The sequence below is a fragment of the Meles meles genome, chromosome 2 (genome assembly GCF_922984935.1).
Source record: "Meles meles chromosome 2, mMelMel3.1 paternal haplotype, whole genome shotgun sequence".
Lineage (NCBI taxonomy): Eukaryota > Metazoa > Chordata > Mammalia > Carnivora > Mustelidae > Meles > Meles meles.
Genome location: NC_060067.1, coordinates 67,975,567 through 67,993,064, shown reverse-complemented (window position 1 = coordinate 67,993,064; position 17,498 = coordinate 67,975,567). Strand labels below are relative to the sequence as shown.

General features: G+C 49.1%; 1 protein-coding gene across 3 annotated transcripts in view; it reads left to right on the top strand.

Annotated features, from left to right (window-relative positions):
- The window catches only part of HTT (huntingtin), a 142,687-nt gene that overhangs the window by 57,902 nt on the left and 67,287 nt on the right, over nucleotides 1-17,498 (top strand). For all 3 annotated transcript variants that reach the window (XM_045990446.1, XM_045990439.1, XM_045990429.1), the window contains 8 exons: nucleotides 1,871-2,017; nucleotides 3,908-4,028; nucleotides 5,409-5,485; nucleotides 6,728-6,879; nucleotides 7,907-8,109; nucleotides 10,757-10,883; nucleotides 12,182-12,309; nucleotides 15,004-15,114. In XM_045990446.1, coding sequence (XP_045846402.1) covers nucleotides 1,871-2,017; nucleotides 3,908-4,028; nucleotides 5,409-5,485; nucleotides 6,728-6,879; nucleotides 7,907-8,109; nucleotides 10,757-10,883; nucleotides 12,182-12,309; nucleotides 15,004-15,114 — 1,066 coding nt within the window. The remainder of the gene's footprint in view (nucleotides 1-1,870; nucleotides 2,018-3,907; nucleotides 4,029-5,408; nucleotides 5,486-6,727; nucleotides 6,880-7,906; nucleotides 8,110-10,756; nucleotides 10,884-12,181; nucleotides 12,310-15,003; nucleotides 15,115-17,498) is intronic.

Here is a 17,498-nt window from a genome sequence, read left to right as displayed (position 1 = left end):
GAGAAGCAGGTTCTCCTATGAGTGGGGAATCCCACGTGGGGCTTGATCCCAGGCCCCTGGGATCATGACCTGAGCTGAAGGTAGCCACTTTAACTGACTGAGCCACCCAGGCGCCCCAGAAGTGGATTTTTTTTTTTTTTAAAGATTTTATTTATTTATTTGACAGAGAGAGAGATCACAAGTAGGTAGAGAGGCAGACAGAGAGAGAGGAGGAAGCAGGCTCGCCGCGGAGCAGAGAACCCGATGCGGGGCTCGATCCCAAGACCCTGAGATCATGACCTGAGCCGAAGGCAGCGGCTTAATCCACTGAGCCACCCAGGCGCCCCTAGAAGTGGATTTTTTTAATGAGTTTTGGTACTTCCTGTGAAATTGCTCTCCAGAAACATACTGGTCTCTTAGTGACCAGAATACGATTGTGCCCGATTCTTCTCACCAAAAAAAGATTTAAAAAAAAAGTTAAGTATGTACCAATTGTTGAGGCAGAAATTTGTTTTTTTTTTTTAAAGACTTTATTTATTTATTTGATAGAGATAGTACAGCAGGGGGAGCAGCAGGCAGAGGAAGAGGGAGAAGCAGGCTCACCGAGCAGGGAGCTCGATGTGGGAATTGATCCCAGGACCCTAGGATCATGACCTGAGCTGAAGGCAGATGCTTAACTGACTGAGCCACCCAGGTGTCCTGAAAAATACCTCATCTTTTTGAAGTAATACATGTTTACTTAACAAAGTTTAGGGAAAATATAAAATAGGAAATCAAAATCTCTGTGATCAAATGACTGAAAACCAAGGTTTCATTTTGATGTGTATCTTTTCTGTTTTCAGTGTTGTCATCTGCGTATTTCTTTGATTACTTGTGAGGTATACTTTTTCTTGCACTTAACTGGATTAGTATGACTTGCCTACAACGATTTTGGACCTTTCCGTCTTTCTGCAAATGATAGCCATTTATTTTACCTTAGAAAGAAGTTGTGCTTATAACCAGGTCTCCACAGAAGAGAGATTTTAATTAAAGATACTGGGGTTTGCAGACCAATGTGAGTAGGTAGTTGATTGTTTCTATGAGTTATGAGCCCCATCTGAAAGCCTATGAGCACACTCCTGCAGAACACACACTGCCGATTGCAGAAATGGGCCCTTCTGTTCTCTTAGGAAATGTTGCCTGTATTCTGCATTTAAAAAACATTTTTTTAAAAGAGTGTATATATTTATTTGAGAGAGATGCAGCAGGAGAGGGAACACAAGCAGGGGGAGCAGCAGAGGGAGAAAGCAGGCTTCCCGCTCAACAGGGAGCCTGACATGGGGCTTGATCCCAGGACCCTGAGATCATGACCCGAGCCGAAGGCAGATGCCCAATGACTGAGCCCCCCCAGGCACCCCTGTATTCTGCTTTTGAGTGGAGTTTAGATTTGTGAGGGGCTTCCGCTGGAGCTTTGCCATCTGGGAGTGTGTGAGATGGATTTGCAGGCAGAATTGCAAAAACGGGTAAGGACGACCCCTGGTGTTCAGATCCTCTCTGTGCTCGGTACTCTCCGTGGATGGGGGAGTCACGTACCTGTTCATCTTGCCCAAGAGGACCAGAAGGAGAACTTGAAATCCAAGCCTTTTATTGTATGTAGAGAAAGCTGCTAAAGTGTACGGCAGGCAGAAAGGAAGTGCGGCCCCTGGTTATGGCAGGGGTGGCGTGACTGGTGCGTGGGTGGTTGGTCCTGGGACCAGCAGCCCCCTCTGCTGAGCTGGGGGACCCCCTGAAGCAGGAGCTGGTGTTCTGCGGCTGAACCGCGTTTCAGGCCTCCCCACCTCGACACAGGAGGGTGGTACAGTGCAGGTGTGGCTCAGACCCCGTCAGTGAATGCACTCCACTCCTGTGTCAGGCTCGTCCCAAAGCTGTTCTATAAATGCGACCAAGGACAAGCTGACCCCGTCGTGGCTGTGGCGAGAGATCAAAGCAGTGTTTACCTGAAGCTCCTCATGCATGAGACGCAGCCTCCGTCTCACTTCTCCGTCAGCACCATCACCAGGTACGTGCAGTGCGTGCAGGGGTGTCTCGGGGGGCTCTCCTGACGCATCGTGCTTTCCAGAGAAGAAGCGTCAGGTGAAGGCGTTTGTGTAGGTGGTTCCCTTTGGTAGGGTATCCATCCTTTCTGGGATTTGCTGCCCGTCTTCATTTAGGAAGCTCTGGCATAGTCACAGCAAGACTTCATGAATCTTCCAATCTGCTCACTACCAGACGAGTTCTCAAAGTGTATTTTTTTTTTTTTAAAGATTTTATTTATTTATTTGACAGAGATCACAGGTAGGCAGAGAGGCAGCCAGAGAGAGAGAGAGAGGGGAAGCAGGCTCCCCGCTGAGCAAAGAGCCCGATGTGGGGCTTGATCCCAGGACCCTGGGACCATGACCTGGGCCGAAGGCAGAGGCTTTAACCCACTGAGCCACCCAGGTGCCCCTCAAAGTGTATTTTTGTGTGTGATGCTTAGGCTGTGTCTTTTCTAGAAACCTGTCTGGTAACTTTTTCGCTTCATTTGTGTTGCGGTTGTCATCTCCTCAACTTTCAGGGGCGTGGGCCATGTTATTTAGGACTGTCCACTAGTGTGGATCTCTGCAGTTACTGCTGTTCACATTGGCTGGGAGATGCTTTTAGTGGCCGCTGCCGTGGACACACACAGCCCGCTCTCTTCGGCTCTTGGACTGGCGCACACACGTAGTTGTTGGCCCAGAAATGCTTTAATGAACCAATCAGTCTTAGGGATCTTAGTTTGCAAAGAAGGCTGCAGAAGTGATCGTAAAAGACTCATGCAGGTTTAACTCCTTGTGTTTTAAATGTTATTTTAAAAATGTGTTTTACTTGTAGCTCTCCTTCCTGTTAGTAGCAATTTTTTTTTAATAGCTTGGACATCAGGTCTGAGATATTTGCTTGATTGCTTTTGTTACGGATTTGGAATCAGCCAATCAGATGTGGAAGTTCTTCCCTCAATGGCTGTCATCTCTTCTCATGTAAAGGTTGCTTTTAAAAAACACACGGAAATAATTTTCTCAGAGAATTCCCTTTATGTTAACCTAAGAAGTGGCCTTTTCTTCTCTCTGAGAAGATTTGGGCTAAATATTCCTTTAAGATCACAAAAGCAGTGTGAGAGGATCTCACCCTCAGTTGGACAGGCTTAGGGTAAGTCGCTGTTTCTGAGCATCATCTCAGGAAATGCCAGCAGAGATGAGTCTAGCATCATGTTAGAATTGGTTCCTTGCTCCAACTTTGAAAGTCTCTCCAGTTTCACACACAGGCTGGCCTCTGGCCTTGGGCCATGTTGCCCTGCTTCTTGCGTAGATTGCTCCGTGGCCAGCCGGGCGCCCTTGGCACCTTAGCTGCCCGCTGTCTGAGAATTGGTGCAGAAAGAAAAGAAGTCTTCTGAGTTTTGTTCTTGGGTTCTGAGGATACCTGGAGATTCAGAAGTGACACCAGCACTAGTTCTGCTCGGGCGCCGCTGGTAACCAGGGCCAGGGACTCAGAGTCCGTGCGGGATCTCAGCAAGTGGCTGGCATTGGGGTGTGCCGTGAGGGCGACATTGGGAAGGGCACTTTCATTTTTCGGGGAATCAGGACCAGCTTCAAGGAGTTTTTTGACTTAAAGCTTGAAAAATGGGTGCTTTGGTCGCGTGGAGAGGTGGCTGCGAGGCTGTGGTGGAGGAGTGCTGGGGGGTGTGGGGGGGCGCTGGGGCGTGGGTGTTCAGGGCAGACCAGGGCCTTGGAGGAGACTTCCTGCGACCAGGTTCATGTCCTGTCTGTCTTTCACATCAAAGTCAAGACTGCTAGGATGCCTCATAGGTCTTAATCTCAAACTTAGAAATGCCCTTTGAATTTTGGAAGTATCCGAAGCTTTATTAGTAGATTTTAAGTCTCCGTGTTTTTCTCCCTAGAATATACAGAGGCTATAACTTACTGCCAACCATGACAGACGTCACAGTGGAAAACAACCTCTCCAGAGTCATCGCGGCCGTTTCCCGCGAACTGGTCACGTCCACCACGCGCGCACTCACCGTAAGTCTCCTTGGGTGGCCTTGGCGAAGTTGACCCTGGGTGGTTCGTGCAGTCGGTTCTTCATGGTGAGCTGCTGCGTGAGAGCTCGCATTTGTGGGGCTAAGAACTGGTGCTTCTGGGAACAGAATCTTGGTGTATTCTAATGGAGAAGTACACTATTTTTTTCCCTGGTTATTAAAGTAATAGTGCTCTTTGTAAAAAAAACTCAACCAGTACAGGAGGACATAAACGTGAGAATAAAAACTGCCATGATCAGAGTTGGTAATGCGTCAGAAGTTCAGAATGCCTTCGCTATAACCGAGTCTGTGATGTGTGATGGGCCCTGAGGGGAAGAAATCAGAAATGCCAGCAAAGGTGTTTGTATAACGTACTCACCTGTGTCATTTCCTGTGATGCTGATGTTGGAAAAGGACCGTGATGTCCAGGAATGCACGATGATTAAGTTCTGATTCTGATGAAACTCTGCGTACGATAGCATATTTATTACACAGTAGATGATATGGGCTTTGGGGACAGTGCAGTGCTACAGGGCGGTGGGGTCGGAGTGTGCCTGTGTGTTATCCCATCTCTCTGTGTGGAAGTCCTAGCCACGCATGTACCCTCCTCACATACTCAGGAGGGTGACTGGCTAAAAATGGCCAGTTTTCGGATTGTGATCTTTGTTTCCTTCTTTATATTTTTCAGGTATTTGCACATTTTCTAAAATGAACAAGGGTAACTTTCATAGTCAGAAATAGAGACTGTTGTACAAAGTAGTGTTAATTTGCGGATCACTAGGTTAAACCTTGTTTGTTTTATGTGACAGAAGAAATGTTTGCCTGTTGTAGAAAATGCCAACAGTTAGGATTAGGCTATCCTCCTAAGTACATAAGTGCCTTTTAAACCTAAATATTGTTTGGCCTCTCTGGTTTGGTCTTCCTTTGATTTGTTTAAAATATCATAAACTTCACTTACTATATCTATTGTGACTTCATGTGGTGGACACCGTTTTAGGCTTAGGATGTAAACACATGAGGCCTTGTGGTCTTTGCAGTCAGGTCAGGAGATGGATGTCAGTGAGCTTGGGTGTGGGAGCAGAGCAGGGGCGGGGAGGAATGGTGCTTAGGCAGGAAGGGGACGCAGGACAATTGCCATTTTGAGTGGAAGGGCTGTGCCCGCTGCGGGCCTATCTTCATGGCACACAATGGGCCCTCCTTAGAGCCTGTGTTCTGCCTGTCCCACTCTGTCTTGGAAGGATGAATTGGTACCAGGGTAGGACAGATATTGTCAGACATAGAACTCAATTATGTGTTCATTGTACTTTTTATGAAGGGTGAAACGTTCAATTTAATAAATGCTTTGTGTGCATGGGTGTGATGTTACTATCCTTTTCTCCTTTAGTTTGGGTGCTGCGAAGCTCTGTGTCTCCTTTCAACAGCCTTTCCCGTCTGCATTTGGAGTTTAGGTTGGCATTGTGGGTATGTATTTTTCTCAGCATATGGTTATCTATACTCAGGTGATACAGACATTATAGTTGGAATCCCCTGTTTTCTTCCTTAAATCTTTTATCAGTGTGACCTTTTGGAAAAGCACCCAGTGGAATCCTCGCTTTTGCCCTGTTAGCTGTATGGGAAACCAGGGATAAAGCTCTTGGGAAGTCTAGATTTGCTGGGATTCTCATGGGTGTCAGATGCTCACTCTTCAGTGCCTTGGAGGGTTTCAGGGTATCATTTCTAGGTTCGTTTTCGAGAATTCACATATGCTGGCAAGATGGTTCCTTTTTTTTTTTTTTCCTTTAAAGATTTTATTTATTTATTTGACAGAGATCACAGGTAGGCAGAGAGGCAGGCAGAGAGAGAGGGGGTGGTAGGCTCCCTGCTGAGCAGAGAGCCCGATGCGGGGCTCCATCCCAGGACTCCGGGATCATGACCTGAGCCGAAGGCAGAGGCTTTAACCTACTGAGCCACCCAGGCGCCCCAGGCAAGATGTTTCTGATTAGCTTGATTCTCTCCAAATGTCTACACTACGTACTAGAAACTTAGGAACATTCTTTGTTTGAAATCAGACGTGTCCTGTTGTACAAAATCCTGATGGTTTATAGGAACTATCAGGCTCATCTGAGCCGTTTTTATTTAAAAATGACTTTCTTCCAGTAGATGGCCCTAATAGCATTTGTGAAATAATTTCGAATCTCTTACAGTACTGAGGAGTAAGCTTTTATTATGTGTACTGATTTCTGAGAAGCATTTTGGTGACTCACCGTCATGTTTGGAAGCATCCGCCAATGTCTTGTGTGTGTCAGCATGTGGTCGGCTAACATTTGTGTGGAGTGGCTGGATTGCTGGTCCGGAGTGCTTGCTTTCCTTCGTCCGCGGGTAGTTACTGAGCAACTACAGTTTCCAGTCAGAGCTCCAGCACCTGATCTGACTCTGAGCAACTTTGGATCAGAGTAAAATATGCTAAGTCAAAATCCAGAGAAAGCAAAAAAGTTATAAAAAACAGTTTCAGTGGTTTTAATCAGATCTGCTGCCTGGTTTCCTTTATCAGTGGTTTTCATGGAGCTGTGCTTTACTGACAGAATGTTAGTTAACAATAGTGAAGTCACTTTATGAGCTAGTACAAAATGTACAGTGATGTGCCTTCTTCCTGGTTCATTCAAAAAAACAGGACTGTTTGATTTAAAATTTCTGTCATTTGACCTGGCATATGTCTGCTTCCAGGGTGCCCCCACTGAGCGCCTCCGACGAATCGAGAAAGAGCTGTACTGTTGGCATGGCCACGATGATCCTCACCTTGCTCTCATCAGCGTGGTTCCCGCTGGATCTCTCAGCCCATCAGGATGCTTTGATTTTAGCTGGAAACTTGCTTGCAGGTACTGGTGCTGAGCTGAAACAGGGACTTGCGATCTAGAGCTTTCGGGTTCCTTCTGGGGGGTGGGGTGATGAGCAAACGGAGGGAAATTACTCCAGTGATGGTTTGATCCTCTAGTTGGAGCGTCCAGCGTGACCAACTGGTGTGTGCCATGGGCAGCTGTTCTGACTGAGTAGTTTAAAGTAGACTTTCCCTGTGCAGACCCTTAGTTGCCTACGGGTGAACTTATTTCTAATTTCATTTCAGCAGGCCCCATGTGCCAGGCACCACAGCTGTAAGGTAGCATGCTGTGTGGGCTGTTCTCCAGTCAGCTGTGGGTCAGTGGGGAAACACGTAGTCCAGGGGCAGCACCATGAGGCCATAGCCACTCTCTTGTGGGCGCCCAGCACAGAAGGCAGGTCTTAGGGGCTGGCAGGAAAGGGCACCCCAGGTGGAAGGCATAGCCTGTTCAAAGGCATGGAGACATGAAAAGTTGTGTGACATCTGAGGACTGTGAGTCATCTGGGATGTCAGGTGAGGGCCGGAATGGAGAATGTGGCCCGTGAGGAAGGAGGGCCCTGAACTTGGTGGGTGTGGGGTGCTGCTTCATTACAGAGAACTGTGTGTTTGCTGTGGGAGGTCACAGAATTGCCTCACAGCCTAGCCCAGGGCAGGGTCCCTCTGCGGGCCTGAGTGTGGCTTGGAGGACAAGGTAGGGAAACCCACTTGGAAGGTTCATGTCACGGTTGAGGCAAGAGAGAGTCTCAACGAGATCCCAGCTGTGGGCTGCGGGGGGAGGATTCTGAAGGGCAGGAGCAGCAGGCTGTGGCCACCAGTGGAACTTCGGCTGTAAAGGTCCAGAGGGCCTGGGGTGATTGGCACATCCGGGGTGGGTGTGCATCTGGGGGTGACATTTCATGCAAGTGCGTTTGCCGTTGGAGGGAGCAGGTGACCGCACAGTGGAGCTGTCCAGCAAACTCAAAGGGGGCGGGTCTCAGTGACTTAGCTTCCCTGGTGATTTCTCTCCGCCTCCTTGTACCGTATCACAGCCAGTGCCCCCAAATCTCTGAAAAGTTCGTGGACCTCCGAAGAAGAGGCCAGCCCGGCAGCCGCCAAGCAGGAAGAGGTCTGGCCAGCTCTGGGTGACCGGACCCTGGTGCCCATGGTGGAACAGCTCTTCTCCCACCTGCTGAAGGTGATTAATATCTGTGCTCACGTCTTGGACGACGTGGCTCCTGGACCAGCAATAAAGGTAACTGCAGGCTGGGCAGCTGCGTCAGTGCAGCCTTGGTGACCCCGCGGGCGCCAGACCTGCCTTCGCTCACTTGTCTATCTCTTCCTTACTCTCCTTTCCTTTGCTCTAAATGAACAAAATTGCTCCCAGGGTGACAGTAAATTTAACACCAAAATGTGTCCTCCAATTTGTAGCTCTTTCGGTACCATCCTTGTTTACCATCGCCTCTAAGAGGGAAAGAACTAGCTGTGTCTGTAGGCTTTCGGCAGTGGCCGAGAAAGCTCAGAATTGACATTGCCATGTCCTGGGATGTCCGCAGACTGTTCTGCTTCTCTGAGAAGCACAGTTCCACAGAATGAACTTCAGAACAAATGGTAAACCATTTGCACAGTGAACCTCAGATAGATGAGTTTACTTATAATCATACCCAATTCTTTGCTCTCCCGTATTTTCCATCTGAAGTTACTTCCACCATGAAAAAGCTCTTCAAACATCACGTTCTCCCTTAGTGGCCATTTGGTTTCCCCTTCACTACAGACTTTTCTAAAGAGGCATGTCTCCCCACTTAACACTTTAGAGCCTCCTGCTGCCCCAGCACCAGCCTGGACGCCATCCGTAGCTCCGGTCCCCGATTCTTAAACCCGGCAGGTCAGCTTTCGGCCACCATTCTCCAGAGCTGTGCTTCCTGCCAAGATCAGTCTTTGAGTCTTGTGGGTGCCTCTCAGGTCCTTTCTCAACTGCTGCTCCACACCCTTTGAGCCGCCACGCTGGTCCTGACACGGGTGCTCTTCCTGGGCTCCAGGATGTCTCTAGTTTTTTCTCTTTCTCTACCTTGGTTTCATCTCTCTGCCCACCACAGAGAGCCTCTAGGCTCTGTCCTAGGTTGGCCTCTGTCTCGATACTCCTGGGCAGGTGCCCTCCAGTGTGGCTCTGCAGCGATGGGAACGCGGTATGTCTCAGCCAGCCGGGGTGGCAGCTGCTAACCACACGTGGCGAGTGAGCACTTGAAATGTGGCCAGTGCAGCTGAGGTGCTGAGCTGCTAATTTTGTTTGTCATGTGGAAGTGACCACGTGTGGACCGTGGCTCCAGTATGGGCGGGCAGCGCAGATGGTCACACGTCAGAGGCCCCAGCTCTGTTGTGGTGCATCTGCAGAGACGTGTGACGCCTCTGCTAGGATGGCCTGCAGATCTAGGACATGAGTCTGAGCTGCTTGGCCTCACCCCTGCCCGCCACACTCCCCTCACTTTGTGCTCTGTTAGCTGGGAGCATGGCGGTCTCCCAGCTCCTCACTATTGCTTGTCCAAGTCCTGAGTTTTCTCTGCTAAACGTCCTGCAGATCCTACGCACGTGTGTACCGGTGTGTACACAGACACATGCACGTGCAGATCACACGTAGCTGAGCATGTATGCACGTCTGTGCATGGGCTTCCCCATTCTGGTGCCACTTGGTGGCCTGGTGGACATTCCACTGCCTCTCTTTCCTTCCTCCTGCTTCAGATGGTATTCTTCACATCCTCTCAGTTGCAGCGCAGTTCCTGTGCCCTACAGCTCACCTGTTCGGAGCATAGGATTACGTAGGTTTTCCTGTACCCATAGTCACGTGGCCGTCACCACAATCCATTGAGAGCCCAGGAAGGAATGCTGTGCCATTTAGGTGTCACCCCCCCAAACCTCCCATGCTCCTCAGCTCCAGGTGGCCACCAGCTACCTGGTGTTTCTACAGACCTGCCCGTCCCAGACGTTTCACGGGAAGGGACCGTGCGATCCCTTGGTCTGACTCCCCTCCCTTGGCAAGCACTCCGGATGCAGCAGCCTCTGTCCTGGCTGGTTTGTCTGTCCCTGCTGCCTTCGGTCCACTCTCCTGCAGCAGCCGTTTGTCCCATTCCATCTGTTTCTCTGAGACCATGGAGAGAGGAGCAGAGCTGGGGCCTGCCGGGCACGTCCCTGCCTGGGGTCCTCAGTGTGCCCCCATGCCAGTGCCCCCACAGCATGTCCTCTGCCCTGTGTACAGGGTCTGTGGACCCCGAGCTGGGTGGCTTGTTAGCCTTAGTGTTCAAGAAGTTTCTTCATCTCTGAGCCCATTTCCTCATTTGAAGAATGGGTTTACAGCGTTGCTTCATACATTTGTCATGTCCTGGCCCCCGCAGAGTGCCCTGGCTGCTTGCCGCTGGGGGCAGTGGGCCCCACCTGGCTCCCTGAGGGGCCTTGCATCCTCGGTCACTCGCAGTGCACCTGTTAGAAGGTTCTAAGTCAATACCTGCCAGTGTGATGGCTGTGAGAGCTACAGCAAGTGCTCTGTGGACTGTGTCTGAACTCTGTGAATGAGAACTCACAGAAAAAAATGATCACGTGTTGTTGTGCTTAAGAAATGGGAAGCATTGGGGTGCCTGGGTGGCTCAGTGGGTTAAAGCCTCTGCCTTTGGCTCAGGTCACGATCTCAGGGTCCTGGGATCGAGCCCCACGTCGGGCTCTCCGCTCAGCAGGGAGCCTGCTTCCCTTCCTCTCTTTGCCTGCCTCTCTGCCTACTTGTGATCTCTGTCTGTCAAATGAATAAATAAAATCTTTAAAAAAAAAAAAAAGAAAAAGAAATGGGAAGCCTCGTGTGTGACTTTCAGTTTCCGTGTTGGTTGGGCGCCCTTCATTGACTCTTGTTTTTATTATAGGCAGCCTTGCCGTCTCTGACAAACCCTCCGTCTCTGAGTCCCATCCGACGGAAGGGAAAGGAGAAAGAACCCGGAGAGCCAGCCTCTGTGCCCTTGAGCCCCAAGAAAGGCAGTGAAGCCAGTCCAGGTATGAAACAACGACGGGGAGGGCTGGGGCTGGGGCACCTGCATATCAGTGAGATCACGTTCACGTCCAGCTTAATTTAATAGCTTGGTGGTTTTTGGAAATAAAGTTCATGGCAGTGAAGCCAGAGAAGGAGTTTCCCTGGTTTGGTTTCAGATGTTAAATATTAATTCCTAAATGTGTGTGGACCATGTTCCCATCTTGGTGTCACTCTGTGTCACTGGCTGACACGTGGCTGTGGCGGTCTATGGGCCGCTGGCCCCCAGCAAGCCATCCTGCCTGCCGTCCTCCCTGCCCCGCTTCTCCCTCTCTCCATTTGTGATTTCAGTCAGGGAGGTATGTATGGATAGCCAGGAACAGAGCTAGCGGATGAAAGAGTTGGTTCTGACATGTGAAGATTAAAGCCCAAAGTGCCGACAGATCATCTGAGTGAGAGCAACCCGACAAACTTAGATGTGTGGCGGGGTTGCCACCCCTCGGAGGGGCCGGGGTTTGCGTGGGGCCCTGCGACTTCTGGACCAGCCGTGGATGGGCACAGGAAGGCCTAGGCAGGGTGAGAGGCGACTGACCTGTGCTGTCGCGCTCCCACCGGACCCGTTGGCACATCTCATGGTGCTTGGGGGTCAATCGCGATCCTCCCACAAGACACACGACGTTAAGGCTTTTGAAAAGTGCTCCTTTCTGAGGACTGACGGGGGCACCGCAGGAAGCTTTACCAGCTTTGAAAGCTTCTGAACTTCACAAATGTAGTGTGTCACTGATCATCTTCCTGTGGGTTAAAGAGGGGGCTGCAAGTCACTAATCTTTAAAATTCATCTTCAAATTTGAAGAGAACAGTTTTACTCAGTGCTTGGCATTTTAGTATTTACTATGGGTTGTGTGATGGTCTATTTGCCGTCTCCAGTCTGGAAGCACGCTGCTGGTGTCCGGGGCTCCTGGGTCACCCTGGCCAGGCTCAGCCCTGCCATGCCGCTGGGAGCCGCAGGTGCTAGGGGCCATGTGGGGGCTAGAGGCCACCGGCTCTCAGCTCCTTTGACACGCAGCCGGGCAGCCACACTGCCGGATGGTTGCACGCTGCTGCTCTTCTTCTTTCTCATCTCACCTCATTGTTTTGGGGGAGGTACTCAGACTCTGTTTATGCTTATGTCAATTCCTTGTTACTTCTAAGTAATTAAAAAGTCAGAGGAAGAATTTGAATTTATTCTGTTATCATACGTTTAAAAAATTGTTATTGCCAGTAATCTCTTTAACTTGGCAAGTGTGTACTTTTGAGCTCAACGTGTATTTTGTATGTTTTAAAGCCTCTCGACAATCTGATGCCCCAGGGCCTGTTACAGCAAATAAGTCCTCATCGCTGGGGAGTTTCTGTCACCTTCCTTCATACCTCAAATTGCACGACGTCCTGAAAGCTACTCACGCCAACTACAAGGTGCGGCTCCTTTTGTGAAAATATGCACACAAATTTCTAATTGATTATGGATGTCTTTCTTAAGATTGATCGCTTGTATATGTACACAGATGGGCATACAAAGAAGTCCATGCAAATCAGTAGTTTCTCCCAGTTTGTCTTTCAGCTTTGATTACTGTAGCTCTCATCACACGAGCATGGGAGCAGCGATCTCTGGGTCTAGTCGTGCTGTGTCTGGGCGTCCCGGGCTGCCCCACAGTCCAGTACGGGCTGGCAGGCCTCGGGCCTGGTGTGTAAACATTCTCATAGCTGGGATTTTTTTATCGCTGTGTGGGAAGGACGCATGGGCATGGTCTGCAGGAATACAGGTGCAGGCTTGCTGTGCTCTGTCTCCCCCACACTTGTCCCCAAACCACGGAGGCTTCTCTGCCTGACAGGAAGCAGAACCGTGGGCTCACAGAGGAGTGCAGGTGTGCAGCCGAAAATGTGGACTTCATTGCCATAGTCCAGGCCCAGGGAGCCCCGCCAGCAGTGTAGGGTCTGCCAACGGGCCAGGTGCGCAGACGCCCCTGAGGTCCGACCTTACACACAGGTGTCTACAGGGAGAGCAGTCTGCTTGTCCACTCTTCTGCACAGGTGTGTTTCGGCTTTCTCTCGCTGAGACAAAGAAGGAAAAATTTCCCGTGTTTCTCTTAGGCCTTTTCACTGGTGAGCTGCCTGCTCAGTTGCCCCTGGCACTGTTTCCCTAGTGAGCAGTTTCTCCTGCACTAACTAATCTGAAACACAACCTTTACCAGGTGCTGAATTCTCATGGGTCTGTATTTCATCTACTGTTTGGTGACATCAGTCTGTCCATTTGTTTCTCTGTTAGAAGTATGCGTGTCCGTTATGTAGCTCTGGGATACATCCTTGAGGCGGTCAGTTCCCCTATTCTGCCTTAGAATCTTTTCTTGATGTTCCTTTATTTTTGTATTTGGGCACTAGAATAAGCTCATCTAGTTCCAAAGGATCCTGAGAATATTTCCACTGGGGTCATGTTAAATTTATAGATTAATTCAGAGAGAACCAATATTGTGATACAAAATACACCTGTCCAGAGTGTGGGACGCTTTTTTGTTTATTGAAACGTTCTTGTATATGCCTCAGATGTACATAAAGTTTAAATAATTTTAAAAAGAATTTTTGAAGATTATTTCACATAGATTTTATATATTTCTTGATAAATGTGTCCCAGGTGGTCATCATCTTTTGTTACTGATTGATATTTCTCAGTTTTTTTGAAAACCATATATAAACCTGGCTTCTTTTCTGAAGAATATTGATGATTTTGAAAGATACGAATTCCTCAGCTGTGTTTGCAGCAGATTCAGAGGCTCTCTTTAGTCTGTGTTTCTCCTATCACCCACTCAGGTGGCAGGGGACATGATGGAAATCCTGCAGAGAGAAGGTGTTTTTTTCCTACCTGTTTTCAACTCCTGTCTTGGGTCGTGGGACCCTGCTGATGCTCCTCCATCTACTCCGTCCTTACCATTTCTCCTCTGGATTGCTTCTCGGCCTTTCGGCTAAGGTCAAGCGCATTTCCCCTCTGGGACATCCTGGGCTTCACGCTGTACCCCATGCACTGTGGCCCCCCAGTATCTCGGACATCCACCTCGTTGGCGTGTTTGGAGTGCCTGGCACATGTGAGATTCATCACAGCGTCTCTTCATCTCCTTCATTCCTCCTCCTGAGCGGCCATGTCTGTGGCCCTCCACTCTGGCTCCATTCTCAGCCCCCTTCCATGTCCCGTGGCCTGGTTCTCACCTGTGACCTCTGTTCTTCTTCAAACTTGGCCTTCCTATGTGCATGCCCCTCACCCCCTCGCCCTGCCCTGCCTGCTGGAGAAGGTAACCCCCTTCTGTCCTGCCCCTGTGGGATGTGGCTCTACTCGTCCTTCCTCAGACTGTTAGAAAGGCCCCTCCTGGTGACACAGAGCAGCCACGGGACTCTTGCCTGCCCGGTGGTTGTCTTCCATGTGTGTCTCACCTGCCGTCCTCCCCCGTGGCCCAGGAGTGCTTTCTCTTTCATCCTAAGGGGCTACATTTGAGTTCATGGAGCAGATTCTTTTCTCTGTTGCAGCGTTTTTGCTGGTTTTTATTTTCGTAGTTGATCTCTCCCCCCGGCCCTTGTTCTTCCATGTTTTGTCTTCGGAGCTGACCCCTTCTCTTAGGCTGTTAAGTAGGAGAGTTGCATAATTGAATTCAACTGGGCCCTTTAGAATCCTAATTTAATCCTTCTTAAGATGAATTTAATATTTTGCCATAGCCAGGCTGAAAGGCGGTTTCTGGAATTGATAATGATTCCTCGGGGATACTAATGTATTTAGAACAAGTTGTGTATTTTATATTTTTTGATCTCGTGCTTATCAGATACTGGTTATAATGGACATTTACATTTTTTTCCCCTCATGATAGAAGCTCAGAAATTCTTTCTTTCAATAGCATCGATGTAAGTTGGAAGATGCTTCTGAAAGATGCCAGTTTTATACAGCTATCTGGAAGAGGCGTTTCCTTTCCGAGGCATTTTCGTAGCACTGACAGCAAACAGCCCGCCTGGCACGTGTGTAGGGTTGCACAGCAGGACACCTCGCACCACGTGGACGGCACATGTCTTTGTTGCATGTGACAGACGGGACGGTGGAAGTAATCCTGTGTTCTTTTCCTCCACCTTTCCAAGGTTACCTTGGATCTTCAGAACAGCACTGAAAAGTTTGGGGGCTTTCTGCGCTCCGCCTTGGATGTTCTCTCTCAGATCCTGGAGCTGGCGACGCTACAGGACATTGGGAAGGTGGGTGTTTGGTTTCTTGTCATTGATCTGAAGCCACCGACACGAGGGCCTGTGCAGCTGGAATGCCAGCGGTCAGGCATGGTCAGAAGGCAGTAGTGGCTTGAGAAGCTTCTGCATGTGTCCCCCACTACCCCCTGCACCATGTTATAGCACTGGACTCTGATGCTTGTCTTAGCCTCATGCTGGAGGTGTTCTGCCTCTCTCCTCTCTTCAGTTGTTTTCTGTGCATTAGCTTAGACCCAGCTTATTCTAGAATATGAGTGGGTTTAAACTGTGCTGACAGTCCCTTTGTGTTCTTATTTGATCTTTGCAAGCGGAAAGGGTGACAGTAGATGTGGTGAGGGTGCAGGACTGGCTCCTTTGGGCTGTGGGAAGCCGCAGAGCAGTGGTAGATGCTCCTTTGCCGCAGCCCCAAGCCCTGTGTGCCCCACCGTCATCTGACAAGCAGGCGCTTGGACACGTGAGCGTTCCAGGAGTTGTGTGGTAAGCACCGTCTCAAGTGTCCACACCCCAGGGCCTTGACTATGTATCCACCTACCAGCTCTGGGGGCGTCTTACCTTCTTCCGATGGGTTGCTCCCCCTTTAAACATGTCTGTCGAGCAAAGTACAGTATGCTGGTGAAATTCGTTTGTTTTTCTCTCATTCTTTCTCTTGGCTCATAAGTACACCTACTTTTTTGTGATTACATACGGTATTCCGTTTCTTTTCAGTTCTCTCTTGTGGTTTTTTTCATGTCTATTTAGTGCATGAACTTGTTTTTTATGGCTAGATAGTGTGCTGTTGCAACTGATGCTCGGTTGTCCCTCAGAGTGAGACTTGTCAGAGCTGTTCCTGATCCGGCCTTCCTGGGGTGGCCTGCTATGCGTCTGCAGGCACAGGGCTCTCTCCTATAGGGTCCTCGGTCCTGGCGACCCATTGCTTTTCGTCTCTCTTACCGACAGGTATCTTGTGGCCTGTGGTCTGTGTGCATATAACATATTGTGGCAAAATGGGAAATACAGTACAGTTAAACTTTGAATGTGTTAGAATGTTAGATATCTAACTTTGAATGTTATATATGAGATTTTTAAAATAGTAAAACTTTCATTTTTCTTGGAATTCAGATGACTTTGTAGTTTGTTGTTTTTGTATTTTTTCATTTTCTAGGAGCATGGTTCCTTTTCTCTTGTTATCTTTTTATTATGACTTCCATATACACAGAAATAGTTTTTCTCCTGTGGCAGCCGGTGAATTTATCCCCTGGTGCATTCATCCCCAGATGGGAAAGTAAATAATGAAGTCCCAGTCTAGGGTTGGTATTAGGGGTCCTGATATTCCTGAAAACAGGGATATGCTTATATTTCTTCTTTTTTAGAGGTGTATGTAGTAACTTCATCTCCCAACATCCTTGTATCTGGGGCAGGAGTGACCGTGCACGTTGCCGCTTCTTGCCTTTGCTTTATGGATAAAGAGAGTTTGCTCCCCCCTCCTTGCCTGCTGTTTCGCCTTGATCTGTTTTGTTCTTAATGACAAAGCCCTGTTGCAGCCGCGGTTTTGTCTTCCCCGATCCCCCGTCAGTGCTCTGGGAGCCTCTTCTGCTTATGTTCAGTCTTCCTTCCTGGTCTTCTCAATGAGAGTGCATGGCGGAACCCGCCAGGATTTTCTTTGCACGTGGACACCTGTGTGTGAGGAGTCTCCTTGGCCAGTCCCTACACGGGGAGGGCTGGGACCCCCTCTGGCCAGACACGCCACCCAGCTTGGGGGAAGCCTGTCCAGGGGCCCAGGTGGCAAGATCAGGGTGTAGACCCATGACCTGATGCTTGTGGTTTTGTGGCGGGCGCCCTCACCAGATGCAGCCTCGCTGCCATGCACACACGGGACATGCAAGGACACATGCCTTCTCTGGCTCCGGGGGGCCTGGGCCCCACACACAGCTTGGGGGATTGATGCCACCTGCAAAACATACCAGCAGCTTTCCCTCAGATTTCTGTGAGCTCATCTGATTATAGCAAGGGACGGCAAAGATAGACTTAGAATTAAAAATAGAGTTGTTTTCTTTTGTTTTCCTAAATAGTAACAGGAGGGATGAAAAATAATCTCGATTCTAATAATAATGATAATTCAAATAATTCCATGATTTTCCCTCTTTTTTAGACCTGGTTTATTCCATACTCCATTTTTATGTCCTTGAGATGTGCTGTGATTTGGGTGTCGGTGTTGTTTTGGGGCAGTCCTTTATGTTCCATGCAACTCCCTGTGGCTCTCCGGATTGTTCCTTTGTTTTCTCTGGCTTCTGGACACTTTACTGGTTTTGAGTGATTTGATTTTAATGTGCCTCAGGGTAACTTTCCTTAGGTTTCTTGTGCTTCATTTTGTTGAACTAAGACCTCTGGCTTAATAGTTA